Source organism: Oncorhynchus gorbuscha, linkage group LG16 (assembly GCF_021184085.1).
Source record: "Oncorhynchus gorbuscha isolate QuinsamMale2020 ecotype Even-year linkage group LG16, OgorEven_v1.0, whole genome shotgun sequence".
NCBI classification, from domain to species: Eukaryota; Metazoa; Chordata; class Actinopteri; order Salmoniformes; family Salmonidae; genus Oncorhynchus; species Oncorhynchus gorbuscha.
The window spans coordinates 5,465,627-5,482,623 of NC_060188.1; the positions used below are offsets into that span (position 1 = coordinate 5,465,627).

At 44.2% G+C, this 16,997-nt stretch overlaps 2 protein-coding genes and 1 non-coding gene across 3 annotated transcripts; 1 reads left to right on the top strand and 2 right to left on the bottom strand.

Annotated features, from left to right (window-relative positions):
• Positions 1 to 245: 245 nt before the first annotated feature.
• LOC124000407 (60S ribosomal protein L3-like) lies at positions 246 to 10,139 on the bottom strand. Its single transcript, XM_046306749.1, has 11 exons — positions 10,012 to 10,139; positions 8,814 to 9,028; positions 6,552 to 6,744; positions 6,012 to 6,180; positions 5,702 to 5,837; positions 4,241 to 4,427; positions 3,594 to 3,754; positions 2,117 to 2,218; positions 1,506 to 1,601; positions 1,179 to 1,298; positions 246 to 394 (listed from the first exon to the last, which is right to left on the bottom strand). Exons 2-11 carry the CDS (start codon positions 8,814 to 8,816, stop codon positions 332 to 334), a joined length of 1,230 nt encoding a protein of 409 aa, XP_046162705.1. The 5' UTR covers positions 8,817 to 9,028; positions 10,012 to 10,139; the 3' UTR covers positions 246 to 331.
• On the bottom strand, positions 782 to 907 carry LOC124000942. The gene has a single exon (XR_006832705.1). It is a non-coding gene; the product is annotated as a small nucleolar RNA SNORA71 (small nucleolar RNA).
• A 322-nt stretch (positions 10,140 to 10,461) lies between the features above and the next one.
• Positions 10,462 to 15,658, top strand: ndufb10 (NADH:ubiquinone oxidoreductase subunit B10). The gene is made up of 4 exons (XM_046306750.1): positions 10,462 to 10,690; positions 11,251 to 11,389; positions 12,626 to 12,765; positions 15,492 to 15,658. Exons 1-4 carry the CDS (start codon positions 10,543 to 10,545, stop codon positions 15,575 to 15,577), a joined length of 513 nt encoding a protein of 170 aa, XP_046162706.1. The 5' UTR covers positions 10,462 to 10,542; the 3' UTR covers positions 15,578 to 15,658.
• The last annotated feature ends 1,339 nt before the right edge of the window (positions 15,659 to 16,997 follow it).

Sequence of the window (16,997 nt, forward strand, 5' to 3'; positions counted from 1 at the left end):
TACTTCTTCCCCACGACCAGTTTACACAACAATGTTATTTACCAATACATCACCGTGCCATTAGTCACTTATCCAAATTGGTCCCCCAAATGGCAGCCCATTCTATATTTATACAGGAAATAGGGTGTCATTTGGGCCCTGAACAAAAGTAGTAGACTATATGGGGAATAGGGTGACATTTGGGACATGGGCAGTCTAAACTAAGCTGAAGCTTATTTGAAAAGAATAGCCAAACACCACCTGGATAGACAAGACTGTTTTATTAGAAGACTGTTACTATAAGAACTTGTTTCTCTGTTGAGCCAGTTAGAACAGTGGACCACCATCACTTCTAAACCTCCTCTGGCAATGGTTCGGCAGGCAGTTTATTCAGCACGTCCTTCTTCAGTGGGCCCTGGAGGTCAAAAGTCACAGCAGGGTCAACAGAAGTCCAGTATTATAAAGCAACAGGTTCACCCAGACATGGGTCATGTCAGCTGAGAATGAGGGTAATGTCCCAAATGGCACCCTATATAGTGCACTACGTTTTACCAGAGCACTATGGGTGCCATTTGGAACGCGTTAGGGAGAGCACCACTCCACCTCGTTCCCCATCATGCTCCAGTCCTCAACCCATTAATTCCACATCTCAATTCCCTTGACATTATTTTTCTGAGCACTATTCAGAATCCAGCTAATACACATCCAATTTCACAATTGTCATAGCATTAGATCACACCAGGGGGTCAAGCAAAATAAAACTTCTTTTTTTTAACACGTTAAAAGTATTGATTGTTGAAGATGTTCGAAAGATACAGGGTTTGACAGGAACAGGTATTCCAACAAACACGGGAAAATCTTTCATCACTATTCCTGTACTATCAATGACTAGGACAACAGTCATGCCGTAGCCACTTTCGATACAGGGTGTCCGCCTTCACACAAACGCTTCAGTGCCTTCACCCCAACCTACGCTGTCCCTACATAAACCTACAGCCTTCCCCTTTACTTACCCACACTCCTCCCTCCATCACCAACATTGTCATCAGACACCAACATTGTCCTTCAGTCCCACTCCTCCCCCCATCACTAACATTGTCCGTCAGTCCCACTCCCCTCTACAATGATTCAGCTCACTCCCACATCCATCCACAGTCAGCGGGCCCTTCCACCCAGGCCCAAACCCAGCCGGTACCCACCATGAAGGCCCTCTTCTCCTGGGGGGTCTGGAAGTGACCGTAGCCAAACTTGGATGTGGTGTCGATGAACTTGAGGTCGATGGTCTCCTTGGACTTGCGTGATGTGTGCACTAGCATGGACTGTGAGAGAGAAGCACGTGACCACACACATAAGTGGTTAGAGTTCAACACAAGGTCAAATATATCTCATGCTTTTGCATCCCAACTCCTATGGTCATGTTTTCCTCTCTGGCATCAGTGGTTTGATTCCTTCACTATTATTCAGAAATTAAAACATCATACATCATCTGCACAGAGGTAGTTGTCACTAACACATGGGCACTGTACCTTTCTCAGGGTGAGGACACGTTTCTTACAGCCGATCACACAGCCCTTCAGCATCAAGAAGTCATTTTTCACGTCACCATAGTGGGGGAACCCTCCCTACAGACAGACAACAGGAGAGGAGAGGCTGGATGAATAATTATACAGATTAAACAAGTAGTACACCACAATGGCCACAACCTGCAATACATACTCTATTGGAAATGTGAAAGGAATGTAGAAGAATATAACAATAGATCTGGTAAAAGATAATACAAAAAAATATATATATACATCTTTGAAATGCAAGAGGAAGGCCATAATGTTTTTAAGTTCAAAACTGTGCACTCTCCTCAAACAGAATGGTATTATTTCACTGTAATAGCTACTGTAAATTGGACAGTGCAGTTAACTTAAATTCTTGTTAAGCTTTCTGTCCATATAAGATGTCTAAGTCCTGGGAAATGTTGTTACTTACAACCTCATGCTAATCACATTAGCCTACGTTAGCTCAACAGTCCTGTGGATGGGACACGATCCCGAAGAAGTTTGAACCAACAGTAAGAATTAGAATGGTTACCATGTTATAGCACATAATTTCCAGGCTCAGTATCATGTCAATAACATTATATTACCATGGGCGTGATAGTCTTCTGGGTGGTGTCGTAGTTAGTGGAAGCGTTGTTCTTGATCACTTTGCCATCCTGGACATGGATCCCTTTGCCAATACGGTAGATCTGTAGACCAGAGTAAAACACTGAAACAGCATGATGGTGGTGAACCACAGTCTAAGCAGTACAGTATGAACCTCTACGTAATTAGTCACAACAGAACCCAAACTAGTTCCAGTTGAATACGCAACTCAAACATCCACGCAGATCGTTCATTAACAAAGTTTAATATATGAAGAAAACTATTTTACAAAGTAGTCAGTCCCTTTGAGGTCAAAACACCTATTTTTCAAGAACACTTGGTCAACTACTGAATTTCACACGCCCATCTCATCTAATGAATTTCACACGCCCATGAATTTCACACGCCCCATCTCATCTAATGAATTTCACACGCCCCATCTCATCTAATGAATTTCACACGCCCCATCTCATCTAATGAATTTCACACGCCCCATCTCATCTAATGAATTTCACACGCCCCATCTCATCTATTGAATTTCACACGCCCCATCTCATCTAATGAATTTCACACGCCCCATCTCATCTATTGAATTTCACACGCCCCATCTCATCTATTGAATTTCACACGCCCCATCTCATCTATTGAATTTCACACGCCCCATCTCATCTATTGAATTTCACACGCCCATCTCATCTATTGAATTTCACACGCCCATCTCATCTAATGAATTTCACACGCCCATCTCATCTAATGAATTTCACACGCCCATCTCATCTAATGAATTTCACACGCCCATCTCATCTATTGAATTTCACACGCCCATCTCATCTATTGAATTTCACACGCCCATCTCATCTAATGAATTTCACACGCCCATCTCATCTAATGAATTTCACACGCCCATCTCATCTAATGAATTTCACACGCCCATCTCATCTAATGAATTTCACACGCCCCATCTCATCTAATGAATTTCACACGCCCCATCTCATCTAATGAATTTCACACGCCCCATCTCATCTAATGAATTTCACACGCCCCATCTCATCTAATGAATTTCACATGCCCCATCTCATCTAATGAATTTCACATGCCCATCTCATCTAATGAATTTCACATGCCCATCTCATCTAATGAATTTCACATGCCCATCTCATCTAATGAATTTCACATGCCCATCTCATCTAATGAATTTCACATGCCCATCTCATCTAATGAATTTCACATGCCCATCTCATCTAATGAATTTCACATGCCCATCTCATCTAATGAATTTCACATGCCCATCTCATCTAATGAATTTCACATGCCCATCTCATCTAATGAATTTCACATGCCCATCTCATCTAATGAATTTCACATGCCCATCTCATCTAATGAATTTCACATGCCCATCTCATCTAATGAATTTCACATGCCCATCTCATCTAATGAATTTCACATGCCCATCTCATCTAGAGCCCTGGTGCTGCGGACCTTCTTGTTGAGCTCTGTGCGGTGGTGGTAGCCCTTCTGGCCGGCACGGGCGATGGTGTAGCCCACACGGGAAGGGTGCCAGGCTCCGATACAGGCCACCTTACGGAGGCCCTTGTGAGTCTTCCTGGGCAGTTTCTTCACTCCCCAACGACTGGTCACACCTGACAACCAATAGGAAAACCAGTAGGAAATGGGTTACGCCACAGGACCAGCCAATAGAATATAATAGCAATATACCGTCAGTCAACAGACATTGACATGCATCTTTTACTAATTAGATTATATTAGCAAGTAGAAAAACTCTGGGTCTTTGAGCCATTTTGTTAGATAGAGACATGTCTCAACTTTGGAGATATTATAAACAATGGTACTGCCATGTCATTAATGTCCATATAGATTTCTCCCACTCATCCCCAGGCTGAGTGACAACTCATATGGTCATTCTCAACAACAAAAATCTCTGGCATCAGTGGTTTGATTCCTTCACTATTATTCAGAAATTAAAACATTATCCATCATCTGCACAGAGGACATTGTCACGTTTGGTAGCAAGACAGAACAAATGGACGAGTGGGAGATCTGTACCTAGGAATATCTTCTACGGTGACCCTTTCACCTCGACAACCAAGTACCTCAAAACATCTTACCTTTCATCCCATGACCTTTGGAGACCCCGATGACGTCTATCATCTCGTCCTGGTAGAAGACTGAGGACACAGGGACGGGCTGCTCCAGCTTCTCCTTGACCCAGTCCACCTTCTCGGAGATGGTGCCGCCGTTCAGCTGCACCTCCATGATATGGGCCTTCTTAGCTTTGAGGGGCAGCAGGCGAATCTAGAGAGACACAATTATAAAATGTACAGAAGCCAGCCAGATTCACACACAACTTTAGTGCCTCCACTCCGTTCACTTCCACACTGACTAAATATGATTTGTTCTAGGATTCAGTCTCTGAACCAGGATTAGCTTCCCTTTCCCCAATCCTACCCATTATTGGGGGAAATCTCCAGATCAGCGCCTAGGGCAGGGTCGTCAAACTCATTTTGCCCCGGGAGCCGCAGTCGGTCTACAACGACATCCGGAAGGCCGCACTGAATTTGGTAAAATATTTACTTGCCACCAATTTGCAAAAATGCATCCACCCCCTCCAATGCTCACTCTGTCTAGCTTTCATTTGGGAGATTATTAACGAGCTAGACAATTTCAAGAAACTACGAATGTAGGTCTATTATTTCTACAGTTTAAATTTGGTTTTAGTCATTTTAAAGCTTTTAAAGTTTGTTTTCCTATACACACAAATCTAAAATGACATATACAACATTATTTTTTTATACATCTATACACCCGCAGGCTGTATGTTTGACACCCCTGGTGTGGAGGCAACTTCACCCTACAGTCCTGTGAGTCATCAGTCAGGTCTCCGATAGCCTTGACTCATATGGTCATGTTTTTCTCTCTGGCATCAGTGGTTTGATTCCTTCACTATTATTCAGAAATTAAAACATCATACATCATCTGCAGAAAGAGAAAAAACATCTGCCAAATGTGACACCGACCATAAGAATTATCAAGACCGCTAGAACAGATCTGGAACCAGGCGAATACTCTCACTGGAGACATGATTCACATTGCTCTATCCCCACATCTTACAGTAATCATATCTCTGCTTCGACAAACAGACACAATACCCTGAATTCAATCAGTAACATTGAGCAATGTTTGTTGCCAACACAAACTTTCCTCAAGTGCAGTCGAGGTACTGCTCCTCACAGGAGTATTTTTAAACTGCAATTTGAAACTCCATACTCTAGTCCTCCTCTGCATGTGTGCGTGCGAGAGAGAGAGAAGACATTTGTTCACAACGGGGGCCTTGAGATTAGAGAAGGTTTGTTCCCCCCTTTCAGTTGCCATGTGACTGGTAGGAGCTGGGTAGGCTATAAGTCAGACAGCCGTGCCCGTTCTGAAGGGAGCTCCTTGGGGTGGAGACAGATGAACCCCAGGGATACATACCACCAGCTGTCACTCACCACAAGCCAATAGAAACTCACCGAGGATAGGAGTGGGGGATTTCTGTTGGATCACATGATTGATAAGAGGGTTCTATGTACCTGAGTGTGGATGAGGACCCGGATGGATGAGCAGTATTTCTTCATGTTATTAAAGTCCTTCTCCAGCTGCTTCTTGCCACTCTCGTCTGTCCACTTCTTGGCATACTTGGTGAATGCCTTCTTCTTGCTCTTGTACCTGGAAGAGTTTACATACAGGGTAGAGATTGAAAAATAATCTCTTGATCATATGTTACTTCCCCCTCCTTCTCTGGCATCAGCGGTTTGATTTCAACACTATTATTCAGAAATTAAAACATCAAACATCATCTGCACAGAGGTCAATCACAGTCTATACTTCAATGTGCCCCACCAGCTTTTGTAGAATCTGCGCTTGCACTCGTCACTGAGGTGCTCAGCGAAGATGGTCTTGAAGGACCTCAGGCCACGGACTGTGTCGATGTACCCAACAACCCCCACCACCATCACAGGCGGAGTCTCGATGATAGTGACCGCCTCCACAGACTCACGTTTGGCTTGCTCTGTTGGGAGAGGAGATATGGGTCAGTTGCCACAAAAATGATAAAGACAAATGGCCTGTGTGTCGCCTACAGGAGGAACGACAACGTGTCATATCAATGTCAGAGCAGAACAGAGGAAGACTAGGATTGAAAACAGAGCTGGGCTCTATGGTCAATGTCACATGTTCTCCCTCTGGCATCAGCGGTTTGATTCCATCACCATTATTCAGAAATTAAAACATCATACAGAGTCTTCTCAGAGATCCATGTCTAGACAGGACAATGATCTGGGACCAGGTCTAATTCTCTCATGGCTCTTACTCCTGGTTCACATATACATTGTTCTATCCAGATTTGACATCATCCCACTCTGTAAGGCAGACTGTACATACTCAGGCCAGTGCGGTGCACCTCACGCAGGATGTGGGTCATGCCGGCCTTGTAGCCCATGAAGGCGGTGAGGTGGACAGGCTGGCTGGGGTCGTCCTGGGGCCAGCTGCGGGGCTTCCCCCGGTGCTTCTTGCTGCGCTTGCAGGGCAGGAAGCCCATGTGCCCATGGCGGGGCGCGTGGAATTTACGGTGAGACTGGGAGGGAGCGAAACAGATGTTCACGTCAATTAACTTCTGATTATGCTTCAAGGGCTCTAAAACCACAGGTTATTGCTGTGCTTTACCCTTGATAAAGTTGATTTTGATGGCTATTTTTTTTTACATTTCAGTTGAATTCATATCACCCTTCTCTGAAGTATCAAACATGGGTTACTAGATCTTGGCTCTAAACAGAACTCTAACTAGTAATATAATAACCTACAAAGATTAGTGAAAACAAGTACAATATAAACTAATAACTTATCAATAACATAAAACAAAGCACAGGCTGGTCCCAGACTAGACATGACATTAAATGTAAATCCAGGACACTCCAATATGATACATTTGGTTACATAAAGACAGAGGGCAAACAGGAAAGTAGGGTGGTTGGTCGGGTTAGGTGTATAACGTCTAGCAAATCTCACAAACAACTTTTACATTTCAGCTAATTAGCAACTTTTTAACTACCCTGCAACTACTTCACATGTTAGCTAACCCTATTGATATATATGTTATTCTTTTTTTTGCTCCTTTGCACCCCAGTATCTCTACTTGCACATTCATCTTCTGCACATCGATCACTCCAGTGTTTAATTGCTAAATTGTAATAATTTTGCCACTACGGCCTATTTATTGCCTTACCTCCCTAATCTTACCTCATTTGCACTCATTGTATATAGATTTTTCTACTGTATTATTGACTGTTTGTTTATTCCATGTGTAACTCTGTGTTGTTGTTAGTGTCAAACTGCTTTGCTTTATCTTGGCCAGGTCTCAGTTGTAAATGAGAACTTGTTCTCAACTGGTCTACCTGGTTAAATAAAGGTGAAATAAAATAAAATGATAGAAATAACCCAATTCCTAATATCTTAACCCTTCGCCTATCTAACTTTAGCCACCTAGCTAGAATTCGTAACCCATCATATGTTTTACAATTTAAAATTCACATGTTTCCGAATTTGTAACATATTACACGAAATGGGTGATTACAACAAATTATTACCTACCATATGAAATGTAAAATATTACACTAAATGGAGAGTCTCGGAATTTACGTACAGAATAAAATGAAATGCTCGGGGACCAAGTTGAAGAACCAGGGGTAATAGCCCCGAAGAATCCCCAAAAATCACCTCCTCCCCATTCGTACCATCAGTAACCCACACATCCTACGTGTTTAGGACAGACGTCTTGTCCAGATTAGCTCGGTGACAAGAACAGGTGTCAGGAAGAGGCCTAATAGCTGCATTCTGAGAATGAATGGCCATGTTGTGTGCCCTGTCAACCTCGGAGCTTCAGTAACGGCTGCTCAAGACAAGTGCCTGTGTGCTGAACAGCCCATACACTGACTAATACAGGCAAAGAGACGGTCTTGAGAAATGTAGCCATCAGAACACGTGCAGATTAATAGTGGAAAATTCATTTTTACAGGGATCAACATACCCACACTAGAAATATGCCTTCATAAGCTGACTGAACATTTCTGTGAGAGCAAAAAAAAAAGAATATTCTTGCAAATGGACCAATAATGCAGGCATTGTACATTTCTGTGCACAGATTTGAAAGCGACGAAAACCTGGGGAAAAGGTTGCATTGAGGTCAATAGATTAATTTCTGTCCACACGAAACAAATCCTTCATTATTCAAACCAAGTTAGTAGCACAACTAATGGGAAATACTTCCTATACAGCATTTATTACAAATTAATAGTTGAGAAACTCAAATAAAGAAAACGTCTCTAAAAAGTCATCGTGAATGCAGATGATTCTGAGGTAGCCGAGAAACAACAGCCAAAGTCCAAAGAAATGAGGATATTACCGATGTTGAGGCCATGTGCAAAAAGCACAACGCCATTGCCCTCTTGCACATGGCATACTGAGAAAGAACAGCGAGCATGCAACGTGTTCAACAAGTTGTCTTAATACCCAACAAAACACACCAGAAACCTCAAATCAAACCATACACACATAAACAAACACACAAACAGAGCCCCTGACCGAAGTTAGTAGACCCCAAGGTGCCCTTCAGGTTAGAAATATAGAAAAGACAGCAGGACCACTGACCATGTCTGTGTGTGCTGTCCAGGCAAGGGACAGAAAGAGATAGGAACAAGTGCTGATGTCAGAGTCATACTCAAGATGTTACTCTGTGCAAGGGCTCTAATTTGGTGGCTGGCCCAGTTAAGGAGCCGTATTCATTTTCAAACAAGACCAGGGCTGCCAGCACTGGCTCATGGTGGGTCATGTGGTGGGGTGCCCAGACAACTGGCTGCAGACATCTGTGGGGAGAGAGAGACATCTACTGTTTATCTACTGTTACTGTACCAATTCACAACATGTTTGGGAGGACTTAGTATATGTAGGCTTAAAGGCTCTTATGAAGATTGAATGCATGACAAGGTTCAAGGGTATTTATTAGTCACTTTTACGAGCTAATAAACATGACATGTTTCCCCAGCGAAAAACACGGGATTGTTTTTGAGCTAAAAAAAAAAAGAGCAAAAATATAGGATAATAACAATAGCTATTCAAACCTGTAAATGACTTCATAATGTAATTGTTTTCCTGACAACTATTTACCAATTTTGAGACAGAACTGTCGGTCACCGTAGAGTACAATACAACATATCTAAGGAACGCGCTAGCTACATGCAGTACAAATATTAATAGCACGCAAAACGTGTGGGACAGAACAAAGGACACATTCTTTGGCCCCAATTCAAAATCTGAGCCAACAAAGTGGATATTGGTCAAATCCGTCATAATTGTGTTCCAACAGGACCACAAGGTGTTAACTAAAATCCGGGTCTGATATACTTGACTATTTTCGCTGCATAATATTTAAAAAGTACTCCTTCTCTGGGTTAGAAAATAATTCGGCTAAATGCTAACCCGTTCTTAGAAACTGGTAGCAACGTTAGTCATATAGAAATAGTTTTTTTTGTGACGATGACATGAACAAGCTTTGCAGTTGACATTCATACAAGTATTACTCCCATTTTTATCCAAACATGAGTGTCAAATACACAAAAAGTCTTAATATAGGCTCATTTGGATTGGCGGCAACGAGGAGATTCTGGATCTAGCTGAAATTATCACCCCCACGTGGCACATGCGTAGCGTTTTCATGGCATTTCCATTGTTTTAGTCGAACTCTTTACTACTTTAGATAGCTTACTAACTACCTGATCTAGTAGCGGGAAAATACCTTCATTTGATAATCGTAACGCTTATCATTAATAGTTTCATTAATACAACTTACTGTAACAACTCATCCTCTTCAGCTCACCACCCTCAACTAGATTTGCGCATACTGATGACTTTCTGGACGTTTTTTCGTAATTTGATGTTTCATGCCACCTTGTGGACTGGAAGTTCATTGAATTAGAACACACCAGAGATCAGTATATAATGACGAGATCCCAAAGGCGGGACGGCAGGCGCCAAGTTTAGGTCCAAAACAAACCCATAGAAACGTATTGGTCTTGTTTTGGACATATTTGGGTTCAGGGTCGCCTCTTCCTCTCTGACCACACATTTTCTCTGCGCTGAACTTTTACCTTCGACCTCTGCTTGAAAAATGAAAGAAATGTAAATGTAATATTCGAGATAAAGGGTGTAAATAAAATGAATGTTCGTTTTTTGGTAATCTTACTGAAATTGTATTTATGTTCACCATATTACATTTTATACTTCTGACCTCCAACGCCATGTTGTTCCTCCTACGCATGCGCAGAAGCGTAGAAGAGGTCGAATTGAAGTTAATTTTGTTTCTTTAACAAAAGACAGCAAAATGCCATCAGACTATGATAAAGATGCGTATCCAGAGCCTCCCCGCCAGACTCCCATCGTGGACAAGCAGACGACCCTTCCCAACCCAGCCCTGATTTTGACTAAACTCTTCTATTACTCCGTGGACCTCCCTGTCACCACATTCAGAGGTGAGCTAGCTAGCTAGCTAAGCTAACGTTTTGCCAATTATTTTGAACTAACCCATCTGTGGGGTTGCTAACACTAGCTAATGTTGGATATCTAGCGAGATACATGGAGACAGACCATGGCATTAAACATTTATAATGATAGAGGATTTCAAATAACAGATGTGGAGTTCAGAGAAATTGTTTCAGTTAGCTTACTAGATAGCGTTAGCTGTCAACTAGCAAGTGTTGCGGTTATGCTTTCTACCTAGCTCGGTAGCTATGTGTGTTGCAGTTTTAGTTTATTCAGGTGTAGTGCATAATGTTGCATGCAGCGCAATGCACTTGACACTAGCTAAATACTACTCATTAAATATCAAATTACTGTAATTCAGGGTCTAGAAATGCATCCTTCACCTCTTTCCAGTAATATCACTGATCTAACATTGGACTGGAAGTTCCACATAGCTTTCACCAATCCTTTCATGTGAAATCAGTCAGCAATAGGACTCCTTAAGTACTTTGTACCACGTGATCAACAAGAAGTAAATGTTGACATGTTCCCATGTTTCATCTCTCAACAGAACTTGTGGAGGGTATCCACTCTGGCAACAAGTACAACTACTACCACCAGAAGTTCCGCCGTGTCCCAGAGCTGACCGAGTGCACAGAGGGAGACTACACCTGTTACTATGAGGCTGAGATGCAGTGGAGGAGAGATCAGTAAGTATTCCCCTTTCAAGCTCGAGGGCCACAGCGCCTCTGGCTTTACTTTCCTCCCAATGAAGGTCATTAAGTACAGTCATGGTTTTCCAGTCTGAAATAAAGGAAAGTGTGAAAACCAGCAGACACTGTGGTCCTCCAGAAGTTTGACACCCCTCTACACCAACTCTCATCATGAGGAAAAACCCATTGACTGGATTAAATGACAAGACATACTGTAAAAAAAAAGTAGACCATATTCAGAGCGACTTAGTTAGTGCATTCATCTTCAAATGGCTAGGTGGGACAACCAGTCATATTAAGTCATTTTCCCTCAAAGTACCTATCAGCAAAGTCCGCTAGTAAGAGGGGGGGAAAGTCAAGTGCAAGTTCACGAAAGGCTTTCCACATCTGTTGTATGAAAAGTCTGAATCCGCATCAATTGGTTACCAGGAAGTTGACCTTACATAGTTTGTCCAAGAGATGAATGTTCTGTGGTCAGATATGATAGGACAGTTACAGGCTGACTACACCACTCGCGTGCGTTGCAAAATAGATTTAGAAATCTATGTTATTCAATTATTGCGCCAACGAATGTCTGCCTTGCCAAGGGCTAAAATAGAAATTCAGTTCTGACGCAGATCAGAAGTCCTGCCTCTCCCATCTCCTCATTGGTTTATGAAGCAGGTACCCACGTGCCATATCATCATTGGTTATACCCACGTGGGTGACTGAAAGATGAACGAGGTCTTGCACCTAATTTATGAAAGTTGCCAATTGCAATATAAAGTCAAGAGAAGAAAAAGCCTGGAAGGAAGAGAGATGATTAGAAACTATTTGGTTGACCATTTTATGTGTGGATTAATTGGCGGAGTAGAGGACCTTGACAAAATAACAACTCGATGTTTATATCCCAGGACAAATTAGCTAGCAACAGCAAGCTAGCTAAATAGGACAAATTAGCTAGCAAGTGCAAGCTAACTAGCTAAATTGCCATAAATGTTTAATGCTTTTCGACCTATCCCCAAATTAATATAATTGGTTCAGAGTTTGTTTTGATATTTTAACCTACATTTGGTGTGGGGGGGGACAAAATACATTTGTGCACGATGGCGCACACGCGCAGCCGGTTTGGGTTTCGTGTTACCCACTGCTTTTAACCATTCATCGGCTTGTCCTGTTGAGTGAATTCACAACCACCCTACCCTTGTCCCTAACAGCTGTCTGTTGTGTGTGTGTCCTTCCCCGCCCGCCCAGTAAGGTGGACCAGGAGATTGTGAAGGTGGTCCAGGAGCGTCTGAGGGCCTGCCAGCAGAGGGAGGGTACCAGCTACCACCAGAACTGTTCCAAGGAGCTGCAGCAGTTTGCAGACGTGGCCAAGGCCTACCAGTCACGCTGTAAGTACCACTCACTCCAGTCATGCCTCAATTACAATTCAGGGTTGTAATTATGGCAGTAACACTGTTGATAGCATGTTCCAAGCATCTACGGGGCAAGAATGACAGCTAGGCCTATGCGTTGCACGAACCTCCAACCACTGACAGCACCCGTTATTGAGTCTGCAGATGTATGTTTTAATTTCTGAATAATACTGATGGGGGAAAAAAAGGTTACGTATGTAACCACGGTTATGTGAGCTATATGGATCACGCCAATATATTGGTATCACTTCGCAGCGGAGGGATACATCAGAGGTGAGAATTTACAGATTTACTCCCATGTAAACCTGTGTAACGGCTAGGGTCCACCCCTATATATAGACCCATGGCCGTGACATGTTATCTACATAATGAGGCACCTCTAGCACCATAAAAGATTGGAGTGATCCATATAGCTCTCATAACCGTGGTTACATACGTAACCTTCGTTATGTTTCACTATATTGGATCACTCCAATATTTTGGTGTACCAGATTAGTCAGTTCTAGAGGGACCTGGCCAGCCAGCGGCAAAGTCCCAGCGTGGGACCAAGACGCAGGGGCCGTCATTGTGGAAGAGGGGTCCCCCGGACGCCCAGGACCACTGAACCAACCGCAGAGGGAGGTGCCACATTTACCCGATAGTACCTAGCAAAGGTCCACGAGGAAGCCCAGCTGGCCGCAGCACAGATATCAGCGAGGGCACTCCTTGCAGTAGAGCCCAGGACACACCAACACCTTGTGTTGAATGTGCCACCACAGATCCCAGCTAGGCGATATGCTGTCGTAATCGTTTCCTCGATCCAGTGAGAGAGCTTCCGATTTGATAGCACAGCCCCCAGGACTCTCTCGTCATAGCAGACAAAGAGCTGGTCTGTTCTCACTGACTGTGTCCGCTCCACATAGGCAGCCACAGCATGCCGGAGAAGAGGGTCATAAGCAGACGGGATAAAAGGGATGTTCACATGCCTGTCTGACAGAACCGTCGGGAGGAATGAGGGGTTGGGATGGAGATATATACTCCTCCCCCCGGGGTCCATCCGGTAGCACTCAGAACTTACCGAAAGAGCATGGAGCTCACCCACCCTCCTCATGAAGTAATCGCTACCAAGAAAGCCACCTTCATAGAGGGGTGTTTCAGGGAGGCAGACTCCGTTTCTAAAGGCGGCTTTGCCAAAGCTGCCAAGACCACATCCAAATCCCAGCTCGCCATTGAGTGGGTCCTAGCTGGACGCAGGGGACAACCCCCCCCTTCATAAACCTGGAGACCAAGGGCTGGCGCCCCACTGACCTGTCCATCCACCCCACATGACAGGCAGATATAGCAGCCAAATACCCTCTCAGTGTAGAAGCTGTGAAGCCCTCATCCAAGCGAGACTGTAGGTATTGGAGGACATAGTGCACCCCACATGACTTGGGCCCAACCTCAATACAAGTGCACCAAGAACAGAACAACCGCCAGCGCAACTAGTATGCCGCAGTTATAGCATGCGCCCTAGCGTTCTGCATGGTGTTCATTACACCCTCTTGTAGTCTTAACATGGACCATTGGTGCTGTTCAATGGCCAATCTCACAGACTGAGGCGGTGCGGCCTCCGATGCCACAGAGTTCCCCCGGCCTGAGACAGCAGGTCTGGTCTCGGGAAGTTGCCAAGGTGTCCCAGACAACAGGGACAGAAGGCTGAACCAGGGTCGCCTGGGCCAGTATGGGGCCACCAGAAGCAGATGATGCTCTGCCATTCTGGTCCTGTCCAGCACAGCCTGGATCAAGGGAAAAGGGGGGAATGCATAAAGCTCCAGCGCTGGCCAATCGTGAGCCAGAGCATCCAAGCACAGAGGCCCTGGTGGCTCCGACATGGAATACCACAGGAGGCTGTGCGCATTGTCCAGGGAGGCAAACGGGTCCACCTGCACCCTCCCGAACTTGTCCCACAGGTGCTGCACCACCTGGGGATGTAGGCTCTAGTCCCAAGGTGGTGGGCCCTCCCTTGAGAGCATATCCTCTGCCACATTCAGGATGCCAGGTACGTGCCCTGCACGTAGACGCTAGGCGTCCCAGAGCCCAGAGAAGGAGCTCCCGTGCCATGAGAGGGGTAGTGCGACCTCAGTCCACCCTGATGGTTGATGTAAGCCACCACTGTGGTGTTGTCCGTTCTCACCAGGACATGTCTTCCCTTCATATGTGGAAGGAAGGACTGCAGGGCCAGCAGTACAGCTCTAGTGTATTGATGGGCCTGCCGCTCCAAGGGTGTAGCCAACAGCCGCTGGCCATCTGCCCTTAGTCACCCCCCCCCCCAGCCGAATTGGGAGGCGTCTGTGCTGACCAGCTTCCAGCGGCACATCCTTAGCATCTCCACCCCACCTGAGAGAAAGGAGTGACAGCGCAACCTCAGCAATAAAGTGTCACGGTCATGGGGTCTTTATATAGGGGCGGACCCCAGCCATGACACGGGTGTACACAGGAGTAAATCTGTAAATCCTCACCTCAGATGTATCCCTCCGCCGTGGAGTGATCCAATATAGTGAAACATAACTTCAGGTGTCAGTTGTGTTCAGTAGTAAACATTTCAAAACTTAAGTGCTGCTGCCCGAATGTTTTTTTTTCTCAATATAAATCATTTCATGACTCCTGCAGTGGAATGCAGAAATGTTAAGGCTGTGAGGCTACTGTTCCATTGTCAAACTGTTGTCCTTCCTCTGTTGTAGATGGGGATCTGGGAGCCTACGCCAGCTCAAGGAAATGTCTGATGAAGCAGAAAGACAGGATGATGGCGGCCGAGGCAAAAGCTTAAACAATATAACCCCTAATCACTCTGTTCTAAGTCTCTCTCCTATGTATGTAAATGTAGAGTAAATATGTTTATTGCGAAAAACTAATTGTCCTCATTGTATTGTTTAGTTGTAGTAACAGACCACTTTTTGAATGAGCTGCATTTACCCTTGACTCCAGCAGTTTTTAGCCATCTCCAGAACTCAAACCATTCTTGAATAGGAACTGTTGTGGTCTAGTCCCACTAGGCTGAAAGTACACTACCACAAGTAGTACTGAATCTCAAAGTATTTAATTGCGCATCCCTGCTTACATTTGATCAAAACACATTGGGGTCTGAGTGGAAAAGCCTTGAATATTCTCATTTCAAGGGGACACAGAATACAAGAAATCTGACTCATTTGGGATTCATCTTGGTCGAATTCAAGTCCAACGTTATGAAATAAGCAGCCATGATTAAATGTACATGATAGCACATCTCAGATCATTGTATGATTCTAAAAATGTTTAATTAAATCAAAATAAGATTATTTTTCCATTATCAAGACCACTGGGCCAGTCACTCTTAAATAGCACCTGAGCCAGCACAAGTGTAACACCTTCCCACTAATGTAATGGCAACTAGCACAGGTGTAACGTGCTAATTAATGAGGTGATACCAGTGTGCCCTGTGCTAAAGGGATATGCTGATGCTCAACCTTAAACCAAAGCTTGTAATGAGATATGCAGGAGCATTGGTGCTGTTGCCACATAGGGCCTTCAAAGTATTCATACTCACTTATTCCACATGGTTACAGCCTGAATTTAAACTGGATTAAATGTATTTCTCCAACATTTACACAGTGCCCCATAATGTAAACATGTTTTAAAAACCTCTTACAGCATTTAGCCATGTGTTAATACTTATTTATCACGACAACGCAGTATCTGGATACAGCCCTTAGCCGTGGTATATTGGATATATACCAAACCCCCAAGGTGTCTTACTCTTAAACTGGTTACCAACCATGGTATACGCTACAATTTACCACAGCTGTCAGTATTCACAGAATGAACCAGTTTATAGTACACAAATACACTTCAGCAGTGAGTCTTTCTGGGTAAGTGCTTTGCACAATATTTGCACATTCTTAAATTATTCAAGCCCTGTTTATTGACCAATGCTAGACAGCCATTGTAAAGTCTTGCCAGAGATAATACTCAACTAGGCCACCCAGGAACATTGGTCTCGTTAAACTCATATTTGGCCTCGTTTTAGGAGATTGTCCTGCCGAAAAGCAGACAAGTTCGAGGATTTTTAAATCCCAAAACTCAACTAGGCCTCCCCGGTGGTAGTGGTTACGGGTGCTGTACTGCTGTGCCACCCAGAGACTCTGGGTTCGTACCCAGGCTGTCGTAACCGGCCGCGACCGGGAGGTCCATGGGGCGACTCACAATTGGCC